Source organism: Arvicola amphibius, chromosome 15, assembly GCF_903992535.2.
Source record: "Arvicola amphibius chromosome 15, mArvAmp1.2, whole genome shotgun sequence".
Taxonomy (NCBI): domain Eukaryota; kingdom Metazoa; phylum Chordata; class Mammalia; order Rodentia; family Cricetidae; genus Arvicola; species Arvicola amphibius.
The window spans coordinates 40,005,505-40,033,416 of NC_052061.1; the positions used below are offsets into that span (position 1 = coordinate 40,005,505).

The 27,912-nt window shown below is 43.6% G+C and overlaps 1 protein-coding gene across 1 annotated transcript in view; it reads right to left on the reverse strand.

Moving 5' to 3' along the window:
- The window catches only part of Adamts18 (ADAM metallopeptidase with thrombospondin type 1 motif 18), a 132,537-nt gene that overhangs the window by 24,985 nt on the left and 79,640 nt on the right, over positions 1-27,912 (reverse strand). The window contains exons 12-16 of the mRNA XM_038313044.1: positions 26,435-26,583; positions 21,397-21,569; positions 16,420-16,550; positions 14,678-14,801; positions 13,859-14,103 (exon numbers count right to left, since the gene is read on the reverse strand). Coding sequence (XP_038168972.1) covers positions 13,859-14,103; positions 14,678-14,801; positions 16,420-16,550; positions 21,397-21,569; positions 26,435-26,583 — 822 coding nt within the window. The remainder of the gene's footprint in view (positions 1-13,858; positions 14,104-14,677; positions 14,802-16,419; positions 16,551-21,396; positions 21,570-26,434; positions 26,584-27,912) is intronic.

The following is a 27,912-nucleotide window of genomic DNA, read 5'->3' on the forward strand; positions in this document are numbered from 1 at the left end:
CAATCACACACATGTGCACATACACATATATTTATACACATAAACAAACATTTTTTTTAAAAAAAGTGCATGAATTTAAATGCCATTCACTGTAATTATTTTACTCTATGGTTCTAAGGCTGGTTCTTAGGGATCATCAAATATGGTGATAACATATACTGGGGGATTTGAAGGAGAGTGGGGGAAGTTACATTGCAGGGTTGGAGGGAGGTAAAAGAAGGGATAAACTTAGTAATAAGATATAATATCAAAGCCGGGCGGTGGTGGTGCACGCCTTTAATCCCAGCACTCGGGAGGCAGAGGCAGGCAGATCTCTGAGTTCAAGGCCAGCCCGGTATACAAGAGCTAGTTCCAGGACAGGCTCTAAAAACTACAGGAAAATCCTGTCTCAAAAAAACAAAAAAAAAGATATAATATCAAAAACAGAAAACCAACAAGATTTAATATGGAAGGCCATTCTCTCAATACTTCAAAATTTTTCTTCTTATGTTCTAGAATGTTCTAGATGCTAGGCCAGTGGTGGAAGGCTACAAAGAGAAATAAGTCACTAGGCGATAAAGCAGGGTTTCAGGTACTGAAAAGACTTCCTGGACAAACTGGAACCCAGGAAATCTAAGCTATACAATTAATATCACACAGGAATCGCTAAGCCTGATTACCAAGTACCTCCACAGCTGTTTTCTGTCTTACCCATGGAGCTTTCCAAAGGTATAGGATCCAGACACCAAAGATATAATCAAAGATATATATATATATATATAAAATATATATATATATATATAAAATTTTTTGCAGCTGATGGTTGCTGAGGGAGAGTCAGTTACTTAGCTTAGGGTACATGCCCACTGGCAGGTAGTCTGTGTCCTAGTGGATGCCCCCTCCCATCCACATACACAGGAGCAGCACTAATTAGACTGGAAATTAACAACAGAGAAAAGCAAGACATAAAGCTGCGATGAACGTAGGATGGGGGCATCGGGCAAGTAGACAGGATGTATGTAATGACAGGTAGATCTGATGAAACTGCATTATAGAAATAGATTAAATTTTCAAAGAGTAAATAAAAAGTATTAATTTTGAAAGACATAAAATCCACAGTGGGTAATGATGATGATGATGGTGGTGGTAATGGTGGTGGTGGTGGTGATGATGTAGGACACCAAGGTGGGAGGGAAGGGGCATATTTTTGCCGTGGGGTCCAGGAGGAGTGGGAGGGAACATTTGGGATGGGGGTTAGGATCAAGATACAGCAGGCATATGTTAGCAACTGTCAACGAATCAATAAGAATATTTTAAAAGACTTGAGATTATAAAGGTTGGGGAATATAATTTGCATTTTAACCCCTGGTACATCTTAGGTGTCAACAGGTGTTTAATGTTTTTTAACAATCAGACATTAAGAAACAAGTCATGTTGATGAGAGTCACGGGAACCAATGCATCCCAAGGTGGTTGAAGATGGGGCATTGCTAGAGTCTTGGCAGGTTATAACGCAGTACACACAGTGATAAAGCAGGAATGGCCCCATCCTCACAGTGTGGTACTTGGGTGTCTGGCAAACATGGCTTTCGACTGATGCTTACGTTGTACCCAGAACTCAGAAACATGTAATGGTTTTAATCGGATAGAAGAGGAGTTTCGTTATAGATTTCTTTCTGTGGATGGAACAGCATTTTTCTTTTCGGTATGTTCCCACATTCTGATTTCAGCATCCCACAGGATTGTAAAACCTATTCAACATTTTTATACTGGAGTGAACACATTTTTGGCTCCCAGAGTATTCATTTTGGTTCAACTCATCATTATTGTATGGAAAGGAGAGTGAACTTTATTTAACTTCCTTTAAAGAATACTGCCATGGATCACTTGAACAATAAGATAAAGTCTAGTTTAGGGAAAATATAATTTGTTACTTATTATAATCTCTCTCTGTATATGTTTGTGTGTGGTGTATGTTTGTGCGGGTACACTTATGCTGGAGCCATGACACACACATGGTGGTCAGAGGACAACCACTGGTGTTGGCCCATGCCTTCCGCTTAGCTGAGCCAGTATCATTTGCCCCTGCACACACCAAGGTGGCTGATGGCTGAGCTTCCAGGGATTCTCCCGCCTCTGCCTCCCAGCTAGCTGCAGGAACCCCAGAGTTAGGTGCTCATTATCTCATTGAGTTCCTTATAGCAAACACTCGATAAGCCATCTATCTCCTCAGCCTGATTTATTATAATTTTAATATTAAAAAAGTCACCGTGAGTTGGCAATTTTGGAAACAATTTAATGTCATTAAAACTAACCAGAAATTTGGAGCTGGTGAGATGGCTCAGGGGTTAAGAGCACTGGTTCAGAGCACTTCTAGAGGACCTGAGTTCAAGTCCCAGGACCCACATAGTGACTTATAATCATTTCTAATGGGATCTGATGCCCTCTACTGGCATGCAGGCATAATGCAGTCAAAGCATTCAGATACAGAAACTTGGGAAGGAAAAGGGTCTTTTCTGTTTACACCTCCACAGCATGGTTATTCACTGACGGAATCCAGGACAGGAACTCAAACAGTGCAGACCAAACCGGACTCTCTGAATGTGGCTGATGGTGGAGGAGGACTGAGAAACCAAGCACAACGGCGATGAGCTTGGACTCTACAGCATGGACGGGCTCACTGTGAGTCTTGTCAGTTTGGTTGCTCACCTTCCTGGACTTAGGGGGAGTGGGGAGGACCTTGGACTTAACATAGTGAAGGGATGGCTCTTTGGCCTGGAGAGGGAGGGAGTGGGGGGTATGGGTGGAAGGGAGGGGAGGGAAGGGGGAGGAGAAGGGGAGGAGATGGAAATTTTTAATAACAAAAAGAATACTGAAGGTGAGAACTGATGCAGACACTGTGGAGGGACCGGCTTGGTTCCATGGCTTTGCTCAGCCTGCTTTCTTATAGAACCCAGGATCACAAGGATGGCACCATTCACCGTGCACTGGGCCCTCCCTGCTCAATTAAGGCAATGCCTTACATCTGGATCTTATGGAGGTATTTTCTCAACTGAGGTTCCCTCCTTTCAGATAACTCTAGTTTGTATCAAGTTGACATAAAACTAGCCAGGACAAGAGGTTAGCAAGTGGGTTAGCTACAACAATGGATATGAAAATATACTGATTTTAAGCTAATTTTATAAAGATATGATATTAAATAGGGGGTTTGAGCAAAAATACCCCGATTTGGCAGACAATGATGCTCTCAGTAGACACAGGGTAGTAAATGAAAATCTCAATAACTGACATGGGATACATCCCCATGAGTAATTATTCAGAGAGGATCAGTAAGTACCTTAAACAACACAGTTTATTGCTGGTACTCTTTGTTGTACACTATAACTGGATAACAATACCCTACTGCTTCAGACACAACTCACATTGGAGGAAGGACATACAGAAGTATGACTGCACCCTTGCCGGGAAACTTTCTTATCAGTGGAAGCATCAGTATGTGTGAGCTGCCATCATGGAGCTGAGGACTCCTCGTCCCCCTCAAAAGCAAACCAAAAGAAGAAATGAAATAACGAAAGAAAATCCAAATGTAGTACCAGCGGCAATTTCAAAATTCCTTTCCCTTTGTGTGTGTGGTATGTGTATATGTTTATATGGGTCTGAACACGTGTGAGGAGGTAGCCAGAGGTCAACATCCAATGTCATTTTCTGTGACTTTCCAAATCATTGTTTGTGACAGGGTGCATCAGTGAATCTGCGGTTCATCAGTCTGTCTGTCTGTCCGTCTGTCTGTCGTCCGTCTGTCTGTCTGGCTGTCTGGCTGTCTGTCTGTCTGGCTGGCTGGCTGACTGACTGACTGGCTGGCTGGCTGGCTGGCTGAGGGGTTTGCTTTTCTCTATCACTCAGTGTTAGAATTGTGCTCACATGCTAGGCCCTTTACATGGAAGCAATGGATCAATTCTCAGGTTATTATGGGTGCACAGACAGCACCTTATCAACTGAACACTCTCCCCATCCCCTGCCATTTTTTAAATAAATAAAATACAGATTTGGTTGACTAAATACTGTGAGAATAAAAAAAAAAGAAAATACAATATAAATAAGTCTTTAAAAAACTGAACAAATAACTAACCAGAAATTTGATGATGCTCTCTGAGAACAATAGAACTTAGATAAACGTGATCTATCTAAAAAGATAAACCAAACATAATATTAGGTTATCAGATTTATTTTTAAGCTTCATATATATTCCTAAATTAAAATAAATTTATAGCTGTTTTAAAGAATTAAGGTATGCCTACTTGCTCTTTGAAGTTTCTGTGGAAGTAGTTTTTCAGATTATGTTTTTAGCCTATTAATTTAAGCTTCTTTGAATCTAGCAGTACAATAGGACCATAAGGTAAAACTGATGTGGTAGCTCTATGGCATTGTATGACTACAAATATTACTATTGTTTGGATTTTTTGTGTATAGTAAAAGTTGTTTTTAAGGGGCAGGTGATATAGCTCAATGGGTAAAGGCACTTGCCACTAAGTCTAATAACCTGAGGTCAAGCCCCAGAATCCACCAAGTAAAAGGAGACAACTGACTCTTGAAATTTGTCCTCTGAACACACACACACACACACACACACACACACACACACACTTTTAAGAACATGGCACACGGGCAACTGAACACATAGCTTATATTGATCTGACTACTTGGATCTACTCTACTCAGCATTCTCTTGATAGAGTTGCCGCTACTATTTAAGGAGCCATCTGTGTTAGGGACATGCAGGTGGATAGAACTCACAAGTTCTAGAAAATTCCATAGAGAATTCATAGAGAAATTCTAGAGAATTTCTTGACAATTACTTTTAAAGGACTGGAGAGATGGCTCAGCTCTTGCAGAGGGCCTGGGTTGAATTCTCAGCACCCACATGGTGGTTCACAACTATTCTTAACTCCAGTTTCAGAGGGTCTGGTGCCCTCTTATGGCCTCTTCAGGCACCAGGCGTGTGCACGGGGCATAGATGCACATGCAGATAAAACATTCACATTCATAAGAATAAATTTTTAAAATCCTTTTTAGACACCAGTTAAAATCTTGTATCCTGGTAAGAAGCCAAATGGTGAGTAGTGCTTGTCAGGGTTAAATGAGCTGTGGAGCTGTGGAGCTGTGGAGCTGTGGTGAGATCAGACAAAGCACAGCAAAGAGGCGTGGCTGGGGCTGGTGTGATGCTTAGCAACAGCGCATCAAAGTCTGCTTAATTTGAGCAGTGCACACAATGGGACATTCGGGCTTTTCAGATGACAGGAAGGCTTGATGCTGTCACTCCACCTCTCACTACCTGCCATCTTGTCTTACTTCTCTGGTGTAGCTTTTCTGCAAAGCATATCTAAGAGCAGAGCTTTAATTACAAACAAAACTGTGAAAAACTGAGATTGTTTTGTATTCATGAACTAAACTGCAGAGGGAAACAAAATTCAAACTATGGTTTGTGTGTCTTGAAGTCGTAACAAGACCATATTCTCATCGGGAATGACTTGTCCTTGCTTCTGGCACCCCGTGGAAGAAGCTCAGAGAGTCATTTTGTTTGGTTTCCTTTTTGTTTGTGTTGTTTTTGTTTTTATTTTGATTCAACACAGTTTGGTCTGTGAAATTTGCTTAGTGATAACGTTTCTTAGTGATAGCCTTCTCTAGTTGCTCCAGAGAAGGATAGTTCAAGGTACTATGCCTTATATTAATTTTAGCGTATGATTAGGCCAGTTCCCAATATTTTCTAAACTCTGCTTCTAAAATTTTGTACCTCATATTTATGTGAAGCAGTGTTTTCAGGCTTGATGATTACATAATTAAAATATTGATCAACTCTCCGGACAATGTTCTCGATCTTGCACTACCAAATATTCCACCAAAATATAGTTCTTTATATGAAGTCATGTCTACTGGAGGAGAATCTACAACCTGTAATTTACTAAACCAGAATCTCTAATGACAATCTATAAACACTTGTCCGTATACCCACAGATAAATGTAGTCTTCACCTCTCAAGAACACTTCTCTTTGCAAGAGACAGAGGGCATTAGAGAAAACCACAGCCAACCAAAATGGAAGATTGTGAAGCCCAAACCCAATGGATTCATCTACAAAACACTACCTGACCAAAGGCTCTGGAAACATTGTGGAAGAGGGGGTGGAGAGATTGCAAGATCCAGGAGGTCAGGGAGTTTGCTGTGAGACTGTGTCTTCTAGGAATGTCAGAAGCTACACCCACACATTTTTACCAACATGACTTCTCAAATGTGAACTGATCAAGGATTCCAACAATGGACACATCAAAGCCAATGGGAAAAAGCCCATGAGGCCTCCGGTCTACACAAACAACTGCTTAGGCAACTGAAAGGTGGGGATGGGATCGATGGTCTTCCAGGAAAGAACATACCAACTGGTTATCAGGCGCCAAATAGTTATCCCTGAAAACATATATACAGGTATCATTGTACAGACCAAACAGACTATATTTAGGAATATAAATGCATGCAGCACCAATTAGTGGAAAAAAGAGGCCATGAATTTGAAGGAGAGCAAGGGAGTATATAGGAGCTTTTAGAGGGAGGGAAGGGAGAATTGTTGAAATTAAATTATAATCTCAAAACATAAAAATGAAATTATGATGTATATGTAGCAAAAAACCCAACTCACTGCATTATTTTTAAAAAGAGAACCATAAATTTGGGGGAAGTAGGGTTGATCTAGAAGCAACTAAGGGAGGAGTAGAAGTCAGTGTGATCCAAGGCATTGTATGAAATTCTCAAAGAATTAATGAATTTTTGAAAAGAATGAAAAAAATCAAAGATATCCATTTCCCGAGTACATGTCTCAGTTTGCTGTGGCCAACACCATAATCAAACAACTTGGGGGAATAAAGGGATTATTTTCATTTTTGCAGGTTATAATCTGTCATCAAGGGAAGCCAAGGCAGGGACCTGGAGAGAGGCACTAAAGCAGAAATCATGGAGGCACATTAGCTGCTGGCTTCTTCCCTCTGGCTTGCTCAGCTCTCTGTATTATACAATCCAGGACAGAACCACCTCCCTAGGAAAGGTACTCCCCACAGCAGTTGTGCCCTCCCGTATCAATCCTTCATGAAGAAAATGTCCCACAGGTATGCCCACAGGATGATCTGATCGAGGCAATTTCTCAGCAGAGGTATGCCAAGTCAAGTGGATAAAACCTAACTACGACAGCAAGCAAATTTATTTTCACCTCTAATAAATGGTAAAATGGTCAGGCAGTGGTAGTGCACACCTTTAATCCCAGCACTTGGGAGGCAGAGGTAGGCAGATCTCAGTGAGTTCAAGACCAGCGTGGTCTACAGAGAAAGTTTCAGGACAGCCAGGACTGTTACACAAACCCTATCTCAAAAAAATCAAAACAAAGAAACAAAAAAAAAAAACAACAAAATAAAACAACCAAAAATAGTAAAAAATATTTAAAAACAAAGAGCTATTTAAAAATAAAGTTATGATTCATTATTTATAAATGTATGACTGGTAACCTATTTTATATACCTATACACCAAGAGTTGCTTAAAAATTTCTGAGATGAAATGGGATCAAATGTGCAAAAAGTTTAAGAAACCCTGCTGTAGGAGATGTCAGGAGGCCAACTCATGACCAAGTTCTATGGCCAATCTTGTAAACTTAAGTATCCATCAGTGCCAGAATTTCTTAAAACAGATTTTAAAATCCACATTTTTACAAGAAGTCACATGATATTAAGACATTGCTCCATTATGGTTTATTGCTATGTGATCTGGGAGATGAATTTGGCCTCTGGCCACCAGTTTGCTCACTCTGGTATGAGGTGTGGGGTTAGTTTCTTAAAATATCTGTGTCATATATGCAAAGGCAAAAAGTGATTATGGGGGCACCAAACTTATGTCAAATAATTCTTACAAGAGCCACAGCAGCAGGCATGATCTGCCCATTTTACAAATGTGTACATTAAAGGCCACAATAAGAAGGAAACCTCCCCCAGTTCCATTATCGAGTCAAGCTGGTACTTCTGATCTTTGAATCTCAAGTTGTCGATGGTTATCTTTGGTCAGCTATCTTTCTAAGTTTATCAGTAAATGTTTAAGGTGTCACATAGCAGATTCCATATGGTGTGAGGGATAGCACTAATTGTCAACTTACACAATCTAGAATTACCTGGGAAGAGAGTCTCAACAAGGGACTGTCTACAACAGGTTTTCCCATGGGCATACTTATGACAGATTTCCCTTCCCTTCCCTTCCCTTCCCTTCCCTTCCCTTCCCTTCCCTCCCCTCCCCTCCCCTCCCCTCCCCTCCCTTCCCTTCCCTTCCCCACCTCTCCCCTCCCCTCCCCTCCCCTCCTCTCCCCTCCCCTCCCTCTCTCTTCCTCTTCTTCCTCTCTCTCTCTTTCTCTCTCCCTTCTTCCCTCCCTTCCTCCCTCCCCCCTCTCTCTCTTCCTCCCCCCTTCTCTCTTTCTTTCCTTTTTCCAAGACAGGATTTTTCTGTGTAGCCCTGGCTGTCCTGGAACTCAGTCTGTAGACCAGGCTAGCCTTAAACTCTGAGCTACACCTACCTCTGTTTCCTGAGTTCTGGGATTGAAGGCATGCACCACCATCGCCCAGCTGACAGATTTTAATTGGGTTCATTGAAGTGAGAAGACCCAACCCACTATGGACAGTATCATTCTTTAGGTTTGGGCCTGGACAGTTTACAGAGGAGAGAAAATAAGCCTAATACTTTATTTTTTATTTTATTCTTTACTTTATTCTTTCTCTGCTCTTAAATGAGATGACTAACTGCTTGAGTTCTTGACTTGACCTCGTCCCTTGAGTTTCTCTTTGCAGGGTGTGTTATCACAGCAACAGAGGTGAGGCTAGGACACTGGGAGGCTGCACCTTTATTCTGCACCCCCATGGCTCAAAAGATCCCCAGGAGAGACACACAGACTTTGAGAACTGTAGGGAAGGCTGTGATTCTGAAACCCAAACAGAGCACATGCTCTTGAAACTCTGAAGCTGACACATGGCAAGCAGTATTCTCTGGTTGCCTGCAGAGACCAAGGGAATATTTGGAAAGGATACTCTGTTCCAAAGTGAGCATGGAGAGATTTTGAGTGTGGGATTCATGCACAGATTTTAAATATCTTAGAATCCAGGCAAAAAGGCAAAAAAAAAAAAAAAAAAACAAAGGCAAAAAGCCCAAAACACCACACCAACTGCATGCAGCCAGAGGAAGAACAGCTAGACCGCCATCCCTATTGTCACTAAGGAAATCATCACTCCCCTGTCCGGGCAGGTACAGAGCAAAAGCACAGGACAGGGTTCCAGGGTAGCAACAGGAGAGGATTTGCACACGAAATCCGGTGACACCTTTTAGGCCAGCCAATCAGTGGTGGTGTTAACTACAGTCCAATTGTGCTGTTGTGAAACACAGTCTTGATAAGACAATGACTTAGCTACTCCCAATTGGTGGCCCATCAGAGGAACCTGGGAACCCTACCCTGGGATTTGTTAACCTGCATTAAGGCATCACTTCAGGGGCTGGCAGGATCTGATACACATTCAGTCCAATACTATTTGGCTGCCCACCCCACTGCCTGCTCATAGCTGCCTCTTCAATACTGAAGATGTATCTTGAATAACAGGTGGCTAAAACGGAAGCACCTCCCATCCATAGTCCCACTTCAAGCTATAATAAAGAGAGCTACAGTAGTAAAAACACCTGCCAAAGGATCAAGGAAGGAGCTAAGATTCATTCTCAATATTGTGTTTCCCCTTGAAGTCCATATTCCCCATATCTGTAGAACTTTCTTTCTCACTTCCTAGCTAAATTGCTAAGATTTTACGAGCAGGTCCACTTCCTCTGTGTTCTTCCTCTCCGTTTCAGGTTTTAGACCTCTTATCTGGAATTGGAGATGAATCCATTTCCTTTGTCCCTTCGTTAACTTTGTGCCCCTAAAATCGTGTTTCTACATAGCTGCTGGAGCCAGTTTTGAACACATCCACGTCAGGACATTCTTTTCCTAACCATGTTCTGGCTAGATGGGACTTAAAAAACAACTTCTCAGTTTGAAGCATTAAGTTCATTCTTAATGCTTCCTGTCCTGAAGTTGCCGCACACTTCCTTTGGCTGGTCCATCGCATGCCTCAGTTATCACGTTAGATGCCTCTTCTCTACCAACCCCTAAGTCCAGAGACAGCCTCTGTTTGCTTCCTTGAGATTTATTTTTCTTCAGGGATCTTGCTAAAAAAGTCTGTGTTCATTGATGTGTTAGTATAACACTACTCTATACTTTCCAGTATGATAAGTTTTATAATACCAGAGAGGATTGTTGGTCCTTTTCTTTTTCTTTCCTTTTCTTTTTTTTTCTTTCCCTTCTCTCTCTCCCTCCCTCCTTCCCTTCATTCCTTCCTTTCTCTTCATCTTTTTAAAAATTATTTTATCCCCAGCTATATATTTGCATCTAGTCTGCAGTCAAGTGAGGGGTCAAGCAGATGCTGAGAGTGTGGAAAACAGCGGGAACTTAGCAGCTGCTTTGTACAGTGGGTATTTTCACTGTTTCAACCCTCTACAGTTCTGGTGAGTCCAAGAATCCATTAGGGAAACATCAAGATGTCATGTAAATTCACTCCAAACAACTTATCACACATGGCATGCAAACTCCCACGCAGGGCAACGGGAATCCATTCTTACTGCTTTCTTTCACCACGGGGCCATCAGAAGCTGCACACGGTCACCACCCACATTACAGCAGAATGATCTAGCCCAGCTGAGCCAGGAATGAGGAAAATGAACGGGCAGCTTCAGTGTATACAGAGGAGGAATCTGCCTGTGGAAATAACTTTGTCAGTCATAAATTTGGCCAAAGTACCCCCAAGAGGATGGGGGACGCGGTATTCTGAAGCCTGTAGGAGCAAGGGTAGAGATGCTTCCTAAGCATGCAAGGATACAGGGAATGCGGATAGCTTAAATACTCATCAGGCAGAGAGAATGAAATAAGGAGTCTCAGGTGAAAATCATCAGTCAAGCTCCTGGTACCAGTTTTAATATTCAGCGTTCACAGTGATATACTAGTTGCCACCAGTTTATGCCTGCTGGGTGTATTCCAGTGATCTTGTGGATTCAAGTGTGGACAGGGGGCTGTGGCTGTGGCTCAGAGGTAAAGTGTACCCCTGGCATATACATGCAAGACCCTGAGTTTGAGTCTCAGAACAAAAATGTTTTACAATCAATCTGGGTAGCAACTGTGTCTGAGCAGCTCAGCTACCTGCTCGCATAGCTTCCCACCTCTCCAGAGCTCCCAAACCTTCTAGATCAACTGGTGAAGTTTTGCCTTGAGAAGACTTTACTGTGCGAGGGCCTGGGCCTTTCAAGCATCTTTGGTGTGAGGTAGTGTCATGTGCGGCAGAGTTAGAAAGACCCAAGGTCCGTTCTCAGTCCTGCCACTTCGGTCACACATGTTCTGGGAGGCTCAGTGTTCTCATTTTAAAGGGGGGTTCAAAACCCCTCTTACTTCATGAGGTGCTGTGGACATTCAAGAAACCAGAGCACCAAGGGCTATGGAGGTAGCTCAGTGGGTAAAGTGTTTGCCAGGCAAGCATGGAGACATGAGTTCAATCCCCACAGCCTACATAAACAAAACTGGGCATGCTGCCCAGACTTGTGATGCTGAGTTGGGGTGGCAGACAGGTGGATCCTTGGAGCCTGCTGGTTATCCAACCTAACGTACTTCACAAACCGCGGGCCAGACAGAGACCCTGTCTCACAAACAAGATGGTGACACTCGAACAACACTTGAGGTTGACCCATGGCCGCTTTACGCATGCTCTCACAAGTGTCGTGTGCAGACACCTACATTAACAAGCATCACCCCCGACACATACATCTTCTCCCCCAAAAGCCGAAAGAGAAACTAAAGCACAGAGAAGATGTGCACAGTGCCTAACCACAGGAGGACCAAGGCCACAGCAGCTTTAACAACAGTGCTCGAGGCGGCTCCATCAGATAATCGGCCTCTTTAGTTTGAGAAGAGACGAGCAGCATAACTGGGCTGCAGCAAAGAGTTCATGCTTCTGGATGGAGAAGATGTGCATTTCAGCTTGCTTGCTTCTGCTGTCTCCTGGCTTTGTGGGTCGTGGAAGCTATTAATTGTTGTTCATGCGCGAGCCCCTATCTTTATGTCAAGTCAAAGAGGGAGAGTGCCATGTGTTAGAGACTTGGTCCCTAGCCTGTGACACTGCTGGGTGGTGGTGGTGATGGTGGTGGTGGTGGTGGTGATGGTGGTGATGGTGGTGGGGGGTGGAGGTGATGGTGGTGATGATGGCAGTGGTAGTAGTGGTGGTGATGGTGGTGGTGGTGATGGTGGTGGTGGTGATGGTGGTAGTGATGGTGGTGATGGTGGTGGTGGAGGTGGTGATGGTGGTGGTGGTGAGGGTGGGGGACGGTGGTGATGGTGGTGGTGGTGGTGATGGTGGTGGTGGTGATGGGGTGGTGGTGGTTGAGGTGTGGTGGTGGTGGTGGTGGATGGTGGTGGGGTGGTGGAGTGGTGGTAGTGGTGGTGGTGATGGTGGTGGTGGAGGTGGTGATGGTGGTGGTGGTGGTGGTGGTGGTGGTGATGGTGGTGGTGGTGGTGGTGGTGATGGTGGTGGTAGTGGTGGTGGTGATGGTGGTGGTGGTAGTGGTGGTGGTGATGGTGGTGGTGGAGGTGGTGATGGTGGTGGTGGTGATGGTGGTGGTGGTGGTGGTGGTGGTGGTGATGGTGGTGGTGGTGGTGAAGGTGGTGGTGGTGATGGTGGTGATGATGGCAGTGGTAGTAGTGGTGGTGATGGTGGTGGTGTGTAAAACCTTTAAGTGGTGGATCATAGTCAGAAGATGTTAAGTCATTAGGGGTGAAGAATTTATTGGTAGGATTTTCTGACCCCACCCTTCTTCTTTCTCTTTCACTCCTGGCTGCCATCTTTATCCACAAAATACTCCTGACGCTACCTTGGATACAGCAATAGCAATAGGGCCAACAGAGCACAGCCTGGAACTTTTCAAATCTCCAAATCAAAACACAGGTCTCTCTCTCTCTCTCTGTGTGTGTGTGTGTGTGTGTGTGTGTGTGTGTGTGTGTATGTGTGCTTCAGTTGATTCCTTCAGGTATTCTGTAACAGTAACAGAAATCTGAGTGACAGCAAACTTTCTGCTTTCATTGTGTAGGTTAAAAAAAAAAACTGAATGCAAAACGACCAACGAGAACACATGGTTATGTGGGTGTCTGTTAAATAGCAAGTGTCGTCAGTTATACACATCGTGGAATAAATCACAGTCCTTCGAGAACAAACGATCACAGGAAGAGAGCAGACCCAGAGGACTCGGGAAACGTGCACATGATAACAGTCTTGCACACGTGTTTAGAGAGATGCTGGCTGTGCTTATTGCTTCTACTGCCCATTCATATGTTTTTCTTTCTTTCTTTTTAATCTCTGGGGAAGCTAAAGCCTACAAAGTTATGACTAAACTCTTGCTGATACTCAAGCCAGCATTTTCTTGACTGAAAAACCTCCTCCTGGGCCAGCAGATGGAGATTGGGAATAGCTGCAACGGACTCGCCGAATGGCAGACACAGCATAGAGTGTCATAGTGAGGATGACCTTTGTCTTCCTGGGCTCCCCCAAGCTGGTGCAGCAATAGAAAACTACTATTTAAATACAGAAATTTCTTGCAGGCACATCAGATTTCTGCCTCCAGCTCCTCAAAAGAGAGTTGCTAACTGCCCTTCCCCGACTGCACTCAGAGAGGTCTCCTGTTAGGAAGGGAGCTAAAAGGGAGTCCTCTGAGTTTGCTCAAGAGGCACCAGCCTCAGAATCAAGCTTACTTCAATGACAAGTGTCTCATTGGTGGGTCCTGGTGCAAACAGGCGTTCGGGGCGGTTATAGGAACGCTGGTATTCAAACGTGGTCCCTGCGAAGGTGAAGTCGCCAGGCCAGTCAATGTTCCAGCCCCCTGTGAGGTAATATTTTTGACTGAGGCTTCGAACAGCAAGATAGCTGGAAGAAAGCTGCCGCTCCTGGACCTCGATGCTTCGGGCCCCGGCTGGGATGGTGACCACAGGATAATATTCTGAATGGAAAGGGAAGAATATTTCTGAGTTTAACACTGAAGATTGGAGAATGAACGATGGATAGAAATACCCAGAGGCATGCAATGCCCAGTAATGGGCCTTTGAGACTATTCACCCCAATTTTATGAAGTAAGAAGATCAATAATTTAATTTTCTTGTTTTGAGAATTTAGTGTGTGTGTGTGTGTGTGTGTGTGTATGCAAGTGTTTGTATGTGCCCGTGTGCCACAGCATGCATGAAGAAGTGAGGGCAACTTTTGAAAATCAGATCTCCCCTTCCTCCTTGTGTTCTGGGGATGGAACTCAGGTCATCAGGCTGGGTGACAAGAGCCTTTCTCTGCTGAACCATTCTGTGGTGCATGCAACATACTTTTGAGGTACAATGCATAGACGAAACCACTCACGCTAAGAACCTTGCCGTGTGAGAAAAGCTATCCCTAGTGCCAGGTGACCTAGGATTACCTTAGTGCCAGGTGAGCTAGGATTACCTTAGCACAGTCCCCTGCCCATTCAGAGGCAGGAGGGGGGCACTGCCAGCAGCGACAAGGGGAGTAGAAGCAGCTCTTGCTCTTACCGTTTGCTTTGTGCTGACTGAGGTACAGGCCTTTGTAGAACTTGCACGTCGAATTATCCCCTTTGCAAACGCCACATGCATCTGAAACTGCCTTGGAGCCAAGTTCATGATCGCATCCCACAGGCTGTGATGGACAAAAGCCGGGAAGAAATCAAAGATGGGCAAAGCCAGTGGTGAAGACCAACAGGAGGCAGGCAGCTCTGCTAAGGGGAACGCTGGAGCCTTACGGCAGACCAGGGTTCAAAGTTTTGCTCTTCTATCCTTTGTAAATAATACTTTATTTATTATTTGAAAATTTTCATTCATGTGTACAATGTATTTTGATCACCTATATTCCTACCATCCCCCAGTTCTCCTGGAAGTCCCCCATATATCTCCCTGCTAACTTTATGCCTTCTTTCTGTTTATATTATTGTTTTAATCAACTGATTCCAATGAGTGCTGATTATATGCACTTCCCTCCTAAGAAAAGGGACTCTTCCTCTTCAAGCAAATACAGAGCTGATCAAATTGCACAACTGATCAAAGGCTTACACTCCAACTCTGTGAAGCTAAAATAAAGAGTCATGGGCTATTATGACCATATAGGCCAACTGTATGAATGAAGCATAAAAATGCTGAGTAGTATACATTCAGACTCCTTTCATGCACATATATGTATGCATACATATGTACATATACACGTATACACACAAACATACATAGGCATGTATACAGTGGCATATTATTTGTGTTTTATTAAATAAAGCTTGCCTGAAGATCAGAGGGAAAAGCAGCCACACTAGTCAGCCATACAGGCCAGGGAGTGGTGGCACACACCTTTAATCCCAGGACTCAGGAGGAGACAGAGACAGCTGGATCTCTGTGAGTTCAAGGCTACCCTGGGCTATACAGGATCGATCCAGAAACAGATCCAGGTGGGGGTGGCTCACACCTTTAATTACAGCACTAGGAAAGTAAAGACAGCAGCATTACAGCTGGGTGGATAGGGGACTACAAAGGGGAAAGGACAGGAACTCACTGGAATATAGAGTCTGAGATTGGTGGAGAACATTGCGGGATCGCCTCTTTGTTTGTCTGAGTCTTGGTAAAGGTAAGATCTCTCTAGAGACTGGCTGCTTTGCTTTTCTGATCTTCAGCTTGAACCCCAGTATCTCTTTCTGGGTTTTTATTATTTGTGCTACACATGCACCTACACATGTGCACATATATTCACAAAGACATTCACACACACATATACACACACACACAAAGTACCCATATGCATACAAATAAGCACAGGCACACATGTACACACAAACACACATAGCACATATAAACATAACACACACACACACACACTCACACACACCCCGGAAGAGAATGAAGTGTTCATAGTAAAGTTTAAATGCAAGGGAAAGTGAGTCTGGAAAGAGGACAGCTCTGCCCCCGCGCATCGCCGGAGGCGCTAATGTGAGGTGAATGCACTGAGTTGGGTGGTCCTGAAGCATCAGCTTCGCTCCCACCTGTGTTTTTATAGTGATGCAAAGGTGGCCTGCCTCCGCACACCATTCTCTATTCTGGGAAGCAGCTGAAACAGTAAATGACGGGGTCATTTGAAAGAGGACTCAGAGATGCACATCTCAGCTGGACACTTTGTCCCTCTTCCTAGAGTGTACGGCAGGGACTCTTTCAACCATCCTCACAGGACACGAGGAGACAAGGCCTGACTGCACACCCAGGGGGTGGAAATGTCCTCTTACCTCACAAATCCCGTCGATGCAGACATCGTTTCTGTGTGGGGAGCAGGGGGTCCCATCTTTCACCTTGCCGGACATGGCGAAAAAAAACTCGAAGTTTTCAGCCTTGCAGTAGAGTTTGCATCGATCTTCCTCTAGGGGCAGAGAGAGAAAAGGAGGACTTGGTCAAGACTGGCTGGTGGCAAAGCAGCATGGCCACCAGACAGAGCAATGAAATCAACTCAGAAGACTATTGTGAGAAAAGACAACATTCTCTAGAATTTGTTTGTAAGTGTGCCTGTGTGTGCACAGAAAACCACATGTATGTATCTTTCAAAAGACAAATGTCATTTGGGAGCCTATAAAAAGCCAATTTATGGCACATGACACCTGTCTGTGCTCTATGCGCCACTATACAGTTCGTGAGCCGGGCAAGGGGCTGGAGATTAAAACACACAAAGACTCACAGACAGAGAAATGGGTCATCCTTGATGCCAAAATGTCCCAAGAATACCCCTTTATTGTGTCCAGGGGCAGCTTATATAGGGATAGTCATGCCCCAGCCAAACACACCAGAAATCACTCCCTTGCCATCAGGAACTCCTGAGGGTCTCGTGCTCAGAGCAGCTGTAGGCACTCAGATAGGGGGGAAAACAAGTTGTTTACAAGAAATTCAGGATTTGGAGGTTCACAGCTCCCAACACAAATTAAATACTGATACCAAAGAAATGTGGGCTGTGTTTTGTTTTGTTTGAGAGTCTCTCACTGTACCACCCTAGCTGGCCTAGAACTGTCTATGTGGACTTGGCTGACTTCGAATTCACAGGCATCAACCTGCCTCTGAACGATGTGTGCACCATACTTGTCTTGATACCTCACAATTTTGTATTCCGAATCATAGGAATCATCACCATGAACAGGATTGCTGGGTTGAGCAGTCAGCCTCCTGTACTGTAAGAATTACAGACTTTGTGGTCTCTGAAGTTACTGAATAACAGTAGGTACATGAATTGATAGCTTTGTGTTCTAATAAAACTCTAATTTTCACAAACAGATCAGGTTATAGTCCGATATTTTGGGTTGGGACTAGATCCCCATAGATATTTATACAGCCTGTAAAAAGGTAAAGACTGATGCACTTAAAAAACAAAAGAATGCAGAAAACCACGTTTATAAAAAAAACAGATTAAATGTCACAAATAGAAAGGGTAAATTAGCTAATTTTAAAGGCTGAAAAAGTACTTTGTGTCGGTCATTAATCTCCTGAGAAATTTATAGTATCATAGAAAAACATTAAAAAGTGTAGTTCAAGAGCTCTTGTTATCTAGAAGGAGTAAGCAAGCCAATTCCTTCGATAGAGACAGCTGTCCTTGGCCAGCAACTCCAGATGACGTTTTTTCACATGGGACTTTCCGTAGGCGACACTGAGCGATATCCCTAACAACAGTTTCACATAGATGGGTAAACAGTTCGTAAACAGTCCTGTTCTACAAAACCTTCACCAGAAGGCAAAACTAAAACTTCACCATGAGAGAAAATATATTACTGTGGTCAAAATATGTAAATGTGTGGGTGGATAAAATGTTTTTCTCTCAACTACAATGTTTTTAATTTTTCATATAACAACTTTATTTAATATTGTCTAATTTTTATAAATGAGATTAAGGAGTTGGATGGTGTGTGTGTATGCATGTGTGTGTGTTTTCTCTTCTTTACCAATCCCAGAAATTTAAAAGCTCCAATAAAAGCTTTTTTTTTCTTTTTTGGGTCTAGTACATATTTCCAGGCATGACTTTTCCCTTTAAAACAGAATAAAAAAGATAAAAGAGAAGTTAGTCACTTAAGGGGAAAAGATTTTCATTTAAGATAGAGCCTTCTTCTGTTCTTTTACTTTGTCTTGAGACAAAGTATCACTACGCAGCCCAAACTGGCTTCCAATCCATGCCCTTTGTCTTGCTACTTTTTAGCATGAAATTGATACAACCTGGAGTCACCTGGAAGACGGAAACCTCAACGGATCATACCGGCTCATAGCCATGTCTTCCAGAGACTATCTTGTTTGGCGGTTGCTATGGGAGGCCCTTCACCAACTGTGGGTAGCACCATTACCCAGGCAGGTAGGTCTGGGCAACACAAGAAAGCTAGCTAAGCATGAAGTAGGGAGAGTTCATAAAGAGTGTTCCTCCATGGTTTCTGCTTGAGCGCCTGCCCTGACTGCTCTTCAGGAAGGGCTGGGATCTGGAAGCATAAGATGAAACAAAGTCAGGCTTCTTTGGTTCAGAGTGGCTATCACAGCAATAAAAAGCCAACCAGGGCATCTCTCTGCCTCAGCTGCCTGAGTGCTGGAATTATATGAGAAACATGGGGTTGCGGGAGTGTGCACACTAGAAATAGAACAATTTGGCCGATCCCATCTGTTGTGTGCTGGAACCGGCTGTGTAGTGTCCTTCCCTGTTCATCACTCAAGCCCTGGTTGAATGCCTGTAGTGACAGAGAACTTATCACTTACACAGGGGTCATGTGTCCCTCTAGACAGCTGGTAATCATCCATTCATTTAAAAAAGTACAGCTATTAAAGCCAGGTATGGTAGCACATCTATCATCCTAGAACTTAGGAGGCTCAAGCAGGAGGATAGAGAATTCTAAGTTAGTCTGAGCTACAGAGTGATACCCTGTATGGTTTTTAAAAACTCAACAACAAGTCTCCCAAACTAGTCAATAAGTATAGACTAAGTCGCCTTCTTAGATGCTGTGGACACAAAACATGCTGAGGTGAGGATGTACCAAGGCTTGGTGCTTGTGGACCTGAGGCTCTTGTAAAGATAATAAACAAATAATAAATGAATGAATGAACAAACGAACAAATGAATAAATACATGAGTAAATGAATAAATGAGTAAGTAAACTTAAGACTGGAAAGAAGGTTCAGTGGTTAAGAGAAGCAAGCACAAAGGAACAGAGATTAATTTTCGGCATCTACATGGTGGCTCACAATTGTCTGTCAGTCCAGTTCCAATGGGTCTGTCCATAAACATACAGGTAGGTAAAATATTTATACACACAATAAAAATAAGCAAAAGTGTAAAAGTAGACTCGTGTTAAGACTAAAGCAGGACAAAGGTTTTAGGGAATAGAAATGACAAAAGAATGTATTGACTAGGTATCTCTAAAGCTGAGATTCTAGGACATTCTGAGATTTTACACAGATGTGTGTTATGAAATATTAGCTTAAGATGTGTTACATTTATTTATGTTGTGGAAGATTCATTTAATGATGCAAATATATATATATATATATATATATATATATATATATATATATTGCATTCTTTTATGCTGAATTTGTTTAACTCTGTGAAGCTGTGCTACTTTGCCTGTCTAAAGCAACTGATTGGTCTAACAAAGAGATGAACAGCCAATAGCTAGGCAGAAGAAAGGATAGGTGGGGCTGGCAGGAAGAGGAAATAAATAGGAGAAGAAATCTTGGAGGAGAAGATAGAGAAGTAAAAAAAGGGGAAAGGACACCAGGGGTCATTCATTCAGCTGTGTAGTAAGTCATGGAGCAAGAAGTAAAGAAAGGTGTGTAAACTAGAGATAGATAAAAGCCCAGAGGCAAAAGCTAGATGGGAGAATTTAAGTTAAGAAAATCTGGGTAAAAATAAGACAAGCTAAGGCAGGGCATTCATAAGAAACAATAAGTCTTTGTGTATTTATTTTGGAGCTGGGTGGTGGGCCTCCAGAGAGTAAAGTGAGTAAAAAACCAACAACAGATGTATTCTTTGAAGTAAATTTAAAACACCTTGATTTAATGTGTTAAAACTTTTTTTTTTAAAAAAATAAGCAACCACAGTTCTCCTACTATTTTCTCCTGAGACACAGTCTTCAAAATGCTCACATTTGCCTCTGCTTTTGCCCTAAATGCGGAGTCAGCACTTCTGAAACATCGGTATCGTTTAAAGCCACGCTGCCTGCTCTTAACATCAGGTGGGGTGGGTCACTATAGTTCTTTAATTACAAAAGCTCTCCTGATGGCAACTGACAGCATAGGTTCGTTTTGAGAACAGCCCATCAGTTGTCAAAAACATCACACTCGTCTCCTTCGACATGTATGCAACTAAGAGCCACACAAATCCTTCCCCAAGAAAGTGATAAACCAGGACAGTATAAAAATCGCAAGACACGGTTGGACTAGTGACAGATTATCCAGCATGCGCAACAGAATGTATACTAACTTTCCCATTTCAACTAAAGCAAATGTTTTGTTATTTAGCCAAGAGAAAAACAAGTTAATTTAAAAAGCCTAATGCAGCTAGATAATCCGGCCTGGAACACATAGTAAATTCCAAGTTATTTTGAGCTAAAGAATGATACATTGTCTCAAAATACCATGTTCTTGTTTCTCTTTATAGTTATTGTTTAAAAAGTTAAATGCAAGCTATAACTTTGTTAAAATAAATATGACCAGCCTGGTATAATTTTTTGTTCTCGTTCTCTCTCTCTCTCTCTCTCTCTCTCTCTCTCTCTCTCTCTCTCTCTCTCTCTCTCTCTCTTTCTCTCTCTCTCTCTCTCTCCCAGACATATATCCTTATTACAAAAAAAAAAATTCCTGTACTTGCAATCATCTGACATGACCCTTCCTAAATATGCTGTCTCCGTGGGACATATATGGTTTCACAGGTTTTCAGACAACTCAAACCACTTTCAATTAACATCCCTAGGAAATGAAAATCACCAAGCTGTCAATGGTACATTTAGAAATATAAGTCCATTCCAAACACACAGGTCCGTTCACTCACAGACGAAAGGTGTCTTCTGGGAAGGAAAACAAAAGACTACAAAAATAAACAACACCTATGAAAGTTGATAAAACACTGATTCAGGACAGGTCTGGGGGATCGAAAATAACATGGAAACTGTTAACAGGGCCGAGATCTCTTTCTGTGCTGTGAATTTACATCTTATCCACAGAGAGACCCCGGAGTGTCACGGTGACTGACCTACCTTCAACTTTGGTATAGGGTCGCCACCGGTACAGCCATCCCCGGAAGGGTTTGTTGTTATACTCGGCACACTGCTGGGCACGGAAGTCCAAGCTGTTTTCATTACAAGGGTTAATGTTGCACAGTTTGTAGATACGGCTAGATCCTGGACAGAACTTGCCACCATACTGAGGCCTAAAAACAGAATTGAGGAATTTTAGTACCAAACACCTTACTTACAGCCACATATAATAATGCAAGAAGGGGCAATTGAGGGGAGTACCATTGTACTATGGGCGGTTGTACCTAGTTTATTGAATGATTGGAAATACGCGCCCTGCAATTTGCCTAGTCCCTTCTTGCTCCTGTGCAGACATAATTAATCAACCACAGAGCTCTTTCTGTTTTCACAGAAACTTAATATAACCTCAAAATTGCAATATCATATTCATTATACTTTCAGGCAGCTGCTGCTATGCCTTATTGTAAGTGGCAAATAAAATTAAACTCATTTGCCATCTCTGATCTAATTTTCATATTCTAGAACTTTCCTTAACAACCAATGACAAAAATACTCTTGCTACTTCACATGTCAGGGATTCTGAGAACACAGTAAGATGTTCTCTGCAACAAGTATGTGTGCTGCATATGCACAGCATCTGCTAGGGTATCAAAAGCTGCAAATGCAGACCTCCAGGCTCCCTCCCGCCCTCTCATTATATCCTAACCATCTTCCTGCACTTTCCATGCACCTGCTACCCTGGAGATCACGGCATGTGGGAAAAGAGTGGAAGAACCACATTCTCCAGGCCAGGTCTGTAGGAGCTGGAGCTAGTACTCTGGCTCTTTCTCTATACTGGGGGGAGGGGTGGTATTCCAATTGACCCCACACTCTGAGGGGAGACACTGCCTTGTTTTCACCGACATGATTGCCTTTTAGCTTTGGTAACTGGCAGCCTTCCTGGCAAGTGCAAAGAGAAGTGGGGACTAATTCCACGAGCTGAGAATCTCATGAGAATGTAAATCACTGTCATCTCAATAGCAAGCTCTCAGGACATCTGAGTGGGCAAATTCAGATTTGCAAAAGCCAGGAAGATAAACAAAGAGAAAGGGCAACTGCACTGAAAATTAGTACCTTTCACCCAACACTAACCAGTACTCAGCCTACCCTGTACCCAACACTACTCAGTACCCAGCCTAGCCTGTACCCAACACTCACCAGAACCCAGCCTAGCTATTACACCCAACACTAACTAGTACCCAGGCTAGCCTACACCCAACACTAACCAGTACCCAGGCTAGTCTACACCCAACACTAACCAGTACCCAGGCTAGCCTACACCCAACACTAACCAGTACCCAGGCTAGCCTACACCTAACACTAACCAGTATCCAGCCTACCCTGTACCCAACACTAATCAGTACCCAGCCTAGCCTGCACCCAACACTCACCAGTACCCAGCGTAGCTACTGAACCAAACACTCACCAGTACCCAGCCTACCTTGCATCAACACTAACTACTTACCGAACCTACACTACACCAACACTAACCAATACCCAGCCTACCCTGCACCAACACTAACCACTCACCCAGCCTACTTTCCAAAAAGCATTTTCCTTGCTCTCCTTCCCATAGACTTCTCCAGAGCTAAAACCCAACTGTGGACCACTTCATATAAAATCTGATACCAACAGGTCACCTGAAAGGGGACTCAAGGTTAATAAGTTGATGTGATTAAAATTCTTTGTCCCTGTGGGAGGCCCAGGCTTGTCATAGAACACTGCTGGTTCCACCCCAGCATCTTTCTAGCAAGCCTTCCTGAGATCCCATGGATGAACTCCACAGATACAGGAAGTGCTGCATGGCCAGAATGAGACCTTTCTGCCTTTTCCAAACATTCTAGAGCAAATGGCTAAAGACGCAGTGGGGTGGCACTCAATCAGATCCCCTAGGACTTCCCAGATGACCATTAGTAGACCTTATGTGTGATCACGGCCTCAATACTCTACAAAGCATATTACTGCAAATCCTCAGCTCAAGGCTTTCTCTCTGAGATTTTAAACATCAGCTGTGTGTGGACTGCCTGTTTAATATGTTCAGCTTAAGAACCATCACAGGGTGTGACTTGTCCAACCTACACAGCCGCAGCTTGGACAAGGCCTCCGAACTCACAAGTCTTTCCACTCCAGATGGATGAAGGGAAGGACGCACAGGCGAGGCACAGACAGCATGTCAGTGAAGGTTACACAGCTCAGGGGGACAGTGGAGCTGAACCTCAGAGCTTTGGACTCTGGCCCAGACTCTCTTCCTTGTCACCTAGGACTGCATTTATCCGAGCAAGATAGGCATTGTTGAACCCCATGGGGACCGAGAGAAAGACCCAATGAGGAAAGAGGCCAGGGAGCCTGTCTTTGACGGCGAGGCAGATGGGCATTTAATTTCATATGCTGGTTTAATGTCCTTGACTTTATAGATGAGTTAAGCATTTTAAATAGTTCATCCTCTCAGATTTCAAGCCACGCTATGTATTCTCCCTCTGATCAGAATGCTCAGATTTCACTTTCCTTCATTATGGGCTAAAGTCAGAGTGGTCAAAGTCACGGCTGCCAATAATTTCAGATTTCCTAGCAAATGTTCCAACTCAAGAGCATTTTCCTGCAGCCTTTAATTCTCTCTGAGACTGAGTTGCAAAAGGCAGCCCCAGCTGAGTGCGGACTCAGAATCTTCCTGCCTGTGCCTCCTGAATGACGCTGCACAACCACACCTGAATTTCTGTGCTCTTAAGCACGAACGCTTAGATAAGCAAATAGAAAACTTTCCCATAACAACCTGCCCAGTGGCCCGAGCTCTATGATTAGAAACAGGAAGAGAGGCAGAAAGCAAAGTCTCAGCACATGCTCTTGCGTTATAAGGTTGTAGCGGTACCAGAGAGTACCACAGAGGCCGGATTGGAGTCTAACACAGGTTTATTTCTTTGGGGCTAAACTCACAGTAAGGGTAGCGATTGGCAGTCCTCTGCATGCCCTGGGAACTGGAACCAAATTTAGCAGAAAAAAAAAAAAGAGCTGCACGCACTTTTCATTCGCACTCTTAGTACATGAGACCACACTCAAAGTGGGCCGATAGCTTAAAGGCTATTGGCTAAAGGAGTTCCCACAACATAGAGAGGAACTATATTTCTTTATGCATTAGTCAACATGGGCACAGATGCTTATAGTATTAGTTGGTTATATGACTATTAGACTCACCTTAGACATGCTGATAAGTACATATGGACACACATGTACACAGTAAGATTCTTTACATTCTCTCATGTATGTGCTCATATATTATCCCTCTGTCTGTCTGCTCCCCTTCCTCCCTTCCTCAGACAGGGTCTCATGTATCTCATTCTAACCTCAAACTTGCTACACAGTCAAGAATGAACATGATGTGCAGGTCTCTTCTTGAATCAACCTCCTGAATAGTCCAATTCCAGATAGTCCAAGCTGGGCTTATGCAGGGCTGGGAACGGAGCACAGATATTCTCATACATACCAAGCAAGCATTGATGTTGGATTCCCCTCTGTTTGGTGTGAACACCACTGGTTAATAAAAAAAAGTTGTTTTGGGCCAATGGCTTAACAGAATATAGCCAGGCTGGAAGATATATATATATATATATATATATATATAGAGAGAGAGAGAGAGAGAGAGAGAGAGAGAGAGAGAGAGTAGGCAGAGTCAGAGAGATCCCATGTAGCTGCAGAAAGAGAAAGCCACCCATGCGAGCCTGCTGGAACATTTCTGATAGGCCATGACCTCATGGTGATGCACAGATTCATAGAGATGGGTTAATTTAATATATAAGATCTAGCTAGAAGTATGCATAAGCTAATAGACCAAGCAGTGTTTTAATTAATACAGTTTCCGTGTGATTATTTTGGTCGGGGAGGCTGGGAAACAAGAAGCCTCTGCCAATTAAGCATTCTATCAACTGATCTACATCCACAGATTCTTTCAGTAAGAACACCCAGTTTAGCTGGGTAGTGGTGGAGCACGCCTTTAATCCCAGCACTGGGGAGGCAGAAGGAGGTGGATCTCTGTGAGTTCAAGGCCAGCATGGTCTACAAGAGCTAGTTCCAGGACATCTAGGACTGTAACACAGAGAAGCCCTGTCTTGAAAAACAATAACCACCACAACAAAAAAGAACACATAGTATGTGTGTGTGATACGTGTTTTCCAAAGAAATTGATGTGCCATTTACAGGACCCCACTGATTTTGAAAATTGAGCCTGAAAATTATTGGTTAGAAAAATGGGCCCCAGAGTCAGTTCAATGATTGTTGTAGGATCCCAGCTTCCCCCCAAACTCCAGGGGCTGGGTGGCACTAGACTGGGTCCTCTATAATTCTTTGCTGAAAGGACTTGTGTTTTAGGAATGTTCTAGAATATCTCAGGATGTCACTGTTAATTTTTTAAATAGAATTTAAAGGACTTTCCTGAGATTCTATTGCAATGTGATAATTCGGTAGATAGGGAACCAGGAGAAATGTCGAAGGGTGAAGACTATACTGCTTGGTTTGAATCTCCCATTGTCAGTGTGGTACCCAAGTGGTGCTGATGCTGTGAGTGGAATCCCTTTTCTCCCTTGGTTGCCCATCTGTGAAAAAGTGGGATGGCATGCAGTTGGAAATGATGGGGATGGTTTTAATGTGTCTGTGAGAAAATGCCTGAAGAAGTATTATGAGAGGCTCTTCAGGTATAGTGGAACGGAACAGAAAACGGGGTGTAGAAGAAATATAAGCACAAGCTGCTCCCCTGAACAGTTCAGGTGCAGAACCGCAGAGCCTTGCTCTGGTTGAGACAAAAGCTCAGGAGACGACTGGGGTCCCGGATCATCATATGAACACACAGAGTGTCTCTTCTGCTGTGTTCTCAATTCCACCCACAGGCTTCTGCCTGCCCCACTTCCCAGGACACACAGCCTTCATGTATAAACAGGAAAACCTTGGCTGGTTGCTTTTAACTGGAAGGAAGAAAATCCCACTGAAAAGCCCGTTCCTCCTGGAGCCTTACTTGGGGTTACTACAGTGCCTTTCCTGGTACTTCACTCCTCCACCACAAGTACGCGAGCATTCTGACCACTTCGACCAGGCAGACCACTGGCCGTGGATGGGCCGGGGCCCGAGCTCTCCAAGCTTCACACACTGGCCCTGTCGACACCACTGCAGAAAGAACATGAGACATGACTCCCATCAGAGACCACCGGGAAATTCAGGAGGAGGCCAAAATCTGCCCAATAAAATACGAAAAGGGGGGGGGGGGTCTGAGAAGGTAGGAGGGACACTGTGTGACACGGACTCGGCTCTTGTTTGCTGTGTTCTATGGCTGTGTGGCTGCTGCCTGTATTTTCAAGTCTGCCTCAAAGAGAAATGGCGTTCCCCATCCCCAGGCTGAGAAGCACACGCTGTGTGAACGGTCCACGTAGGGAAAACAGACAGATACGATTCTATACAATGGCCCAAGTCATCAGAATTACAAGGAGGCCTCTTTGTTGCATGGAGACAATGCTATTTAAGGAACAATTCTGATGCATTCAAGTGTTGATCACTGTGATGATGTCACTATCAAAGCAGATGCGAGATATAGCTAACTGTGCCTGTGCGTGTGATTTGCCTCGTTCAACCATCAGACAGTAATCTTATATGAAATTAGTAACTTTCTGTCCAAACAAACCACATTCATAGAAGGTGCCCCGTTTCTGATGACTCGTGATCTTCAGTGCCTTAGATGGATTTGTTCCAAGTCCTTCATTTGGCTCTGATCCTCACAAGGTGGGCTAAGGATTGTTTTCTCTGCTACCATCCCATCTTCTTTTGCAGCAAATTCAGCATTTGCTAGCCCTGCATCCCCCATTTCTGCTCTTTCCCTAGGGGTTGAGTTCATCTCTGGAAGTATTGCTTTTTTTTTTTTTCTTGTTGTGTTTTCACTTTGAGCAAGTCCTGCAAGACTTAGTAGAACCACACACTGAAAACCTCTGCACCTTGATCCAAAGGGCTGGGCTTTAGGGGACACCAGGTTTTGTTGAGAGGTGGTGTTCAGTTACAGAATTCCAGGAAGGCTGTCTGACTTACAGCTCCCCACCATCCCCCTCACTCCCATGATACCTTTGGCTGTACGACTGCTCACTGTGTAGCTTTGTTGAAAGTGAGCTTCTCTTGGTTATATTTCTTCTTTTCTTCACATTCTTGCCACGATCAGATTGATCCCTCTGTTTTAAGCTTTTCTTTTGCTTGTGTTAATTGCCATTTCAGAGTTTGAAAATTATGTAACACTGTGGAGGACCAATCAGTCATCCGAGGGCTCTTGCTACTGCCACCATGCATCTTTCCCACCAGGAATCAAGGGGCCTCGACTGGGCTGCCACTGGATGAAAAGCAGTAGCCCATGGTCCCACTAGCAATAGCCCATGGTCCCACTAGCAATAGACCATGGTCCCACTAGCACCAGCAGCCAACAGCAAACCAAGCTGCTCTGATGACTGGGAATAGTGG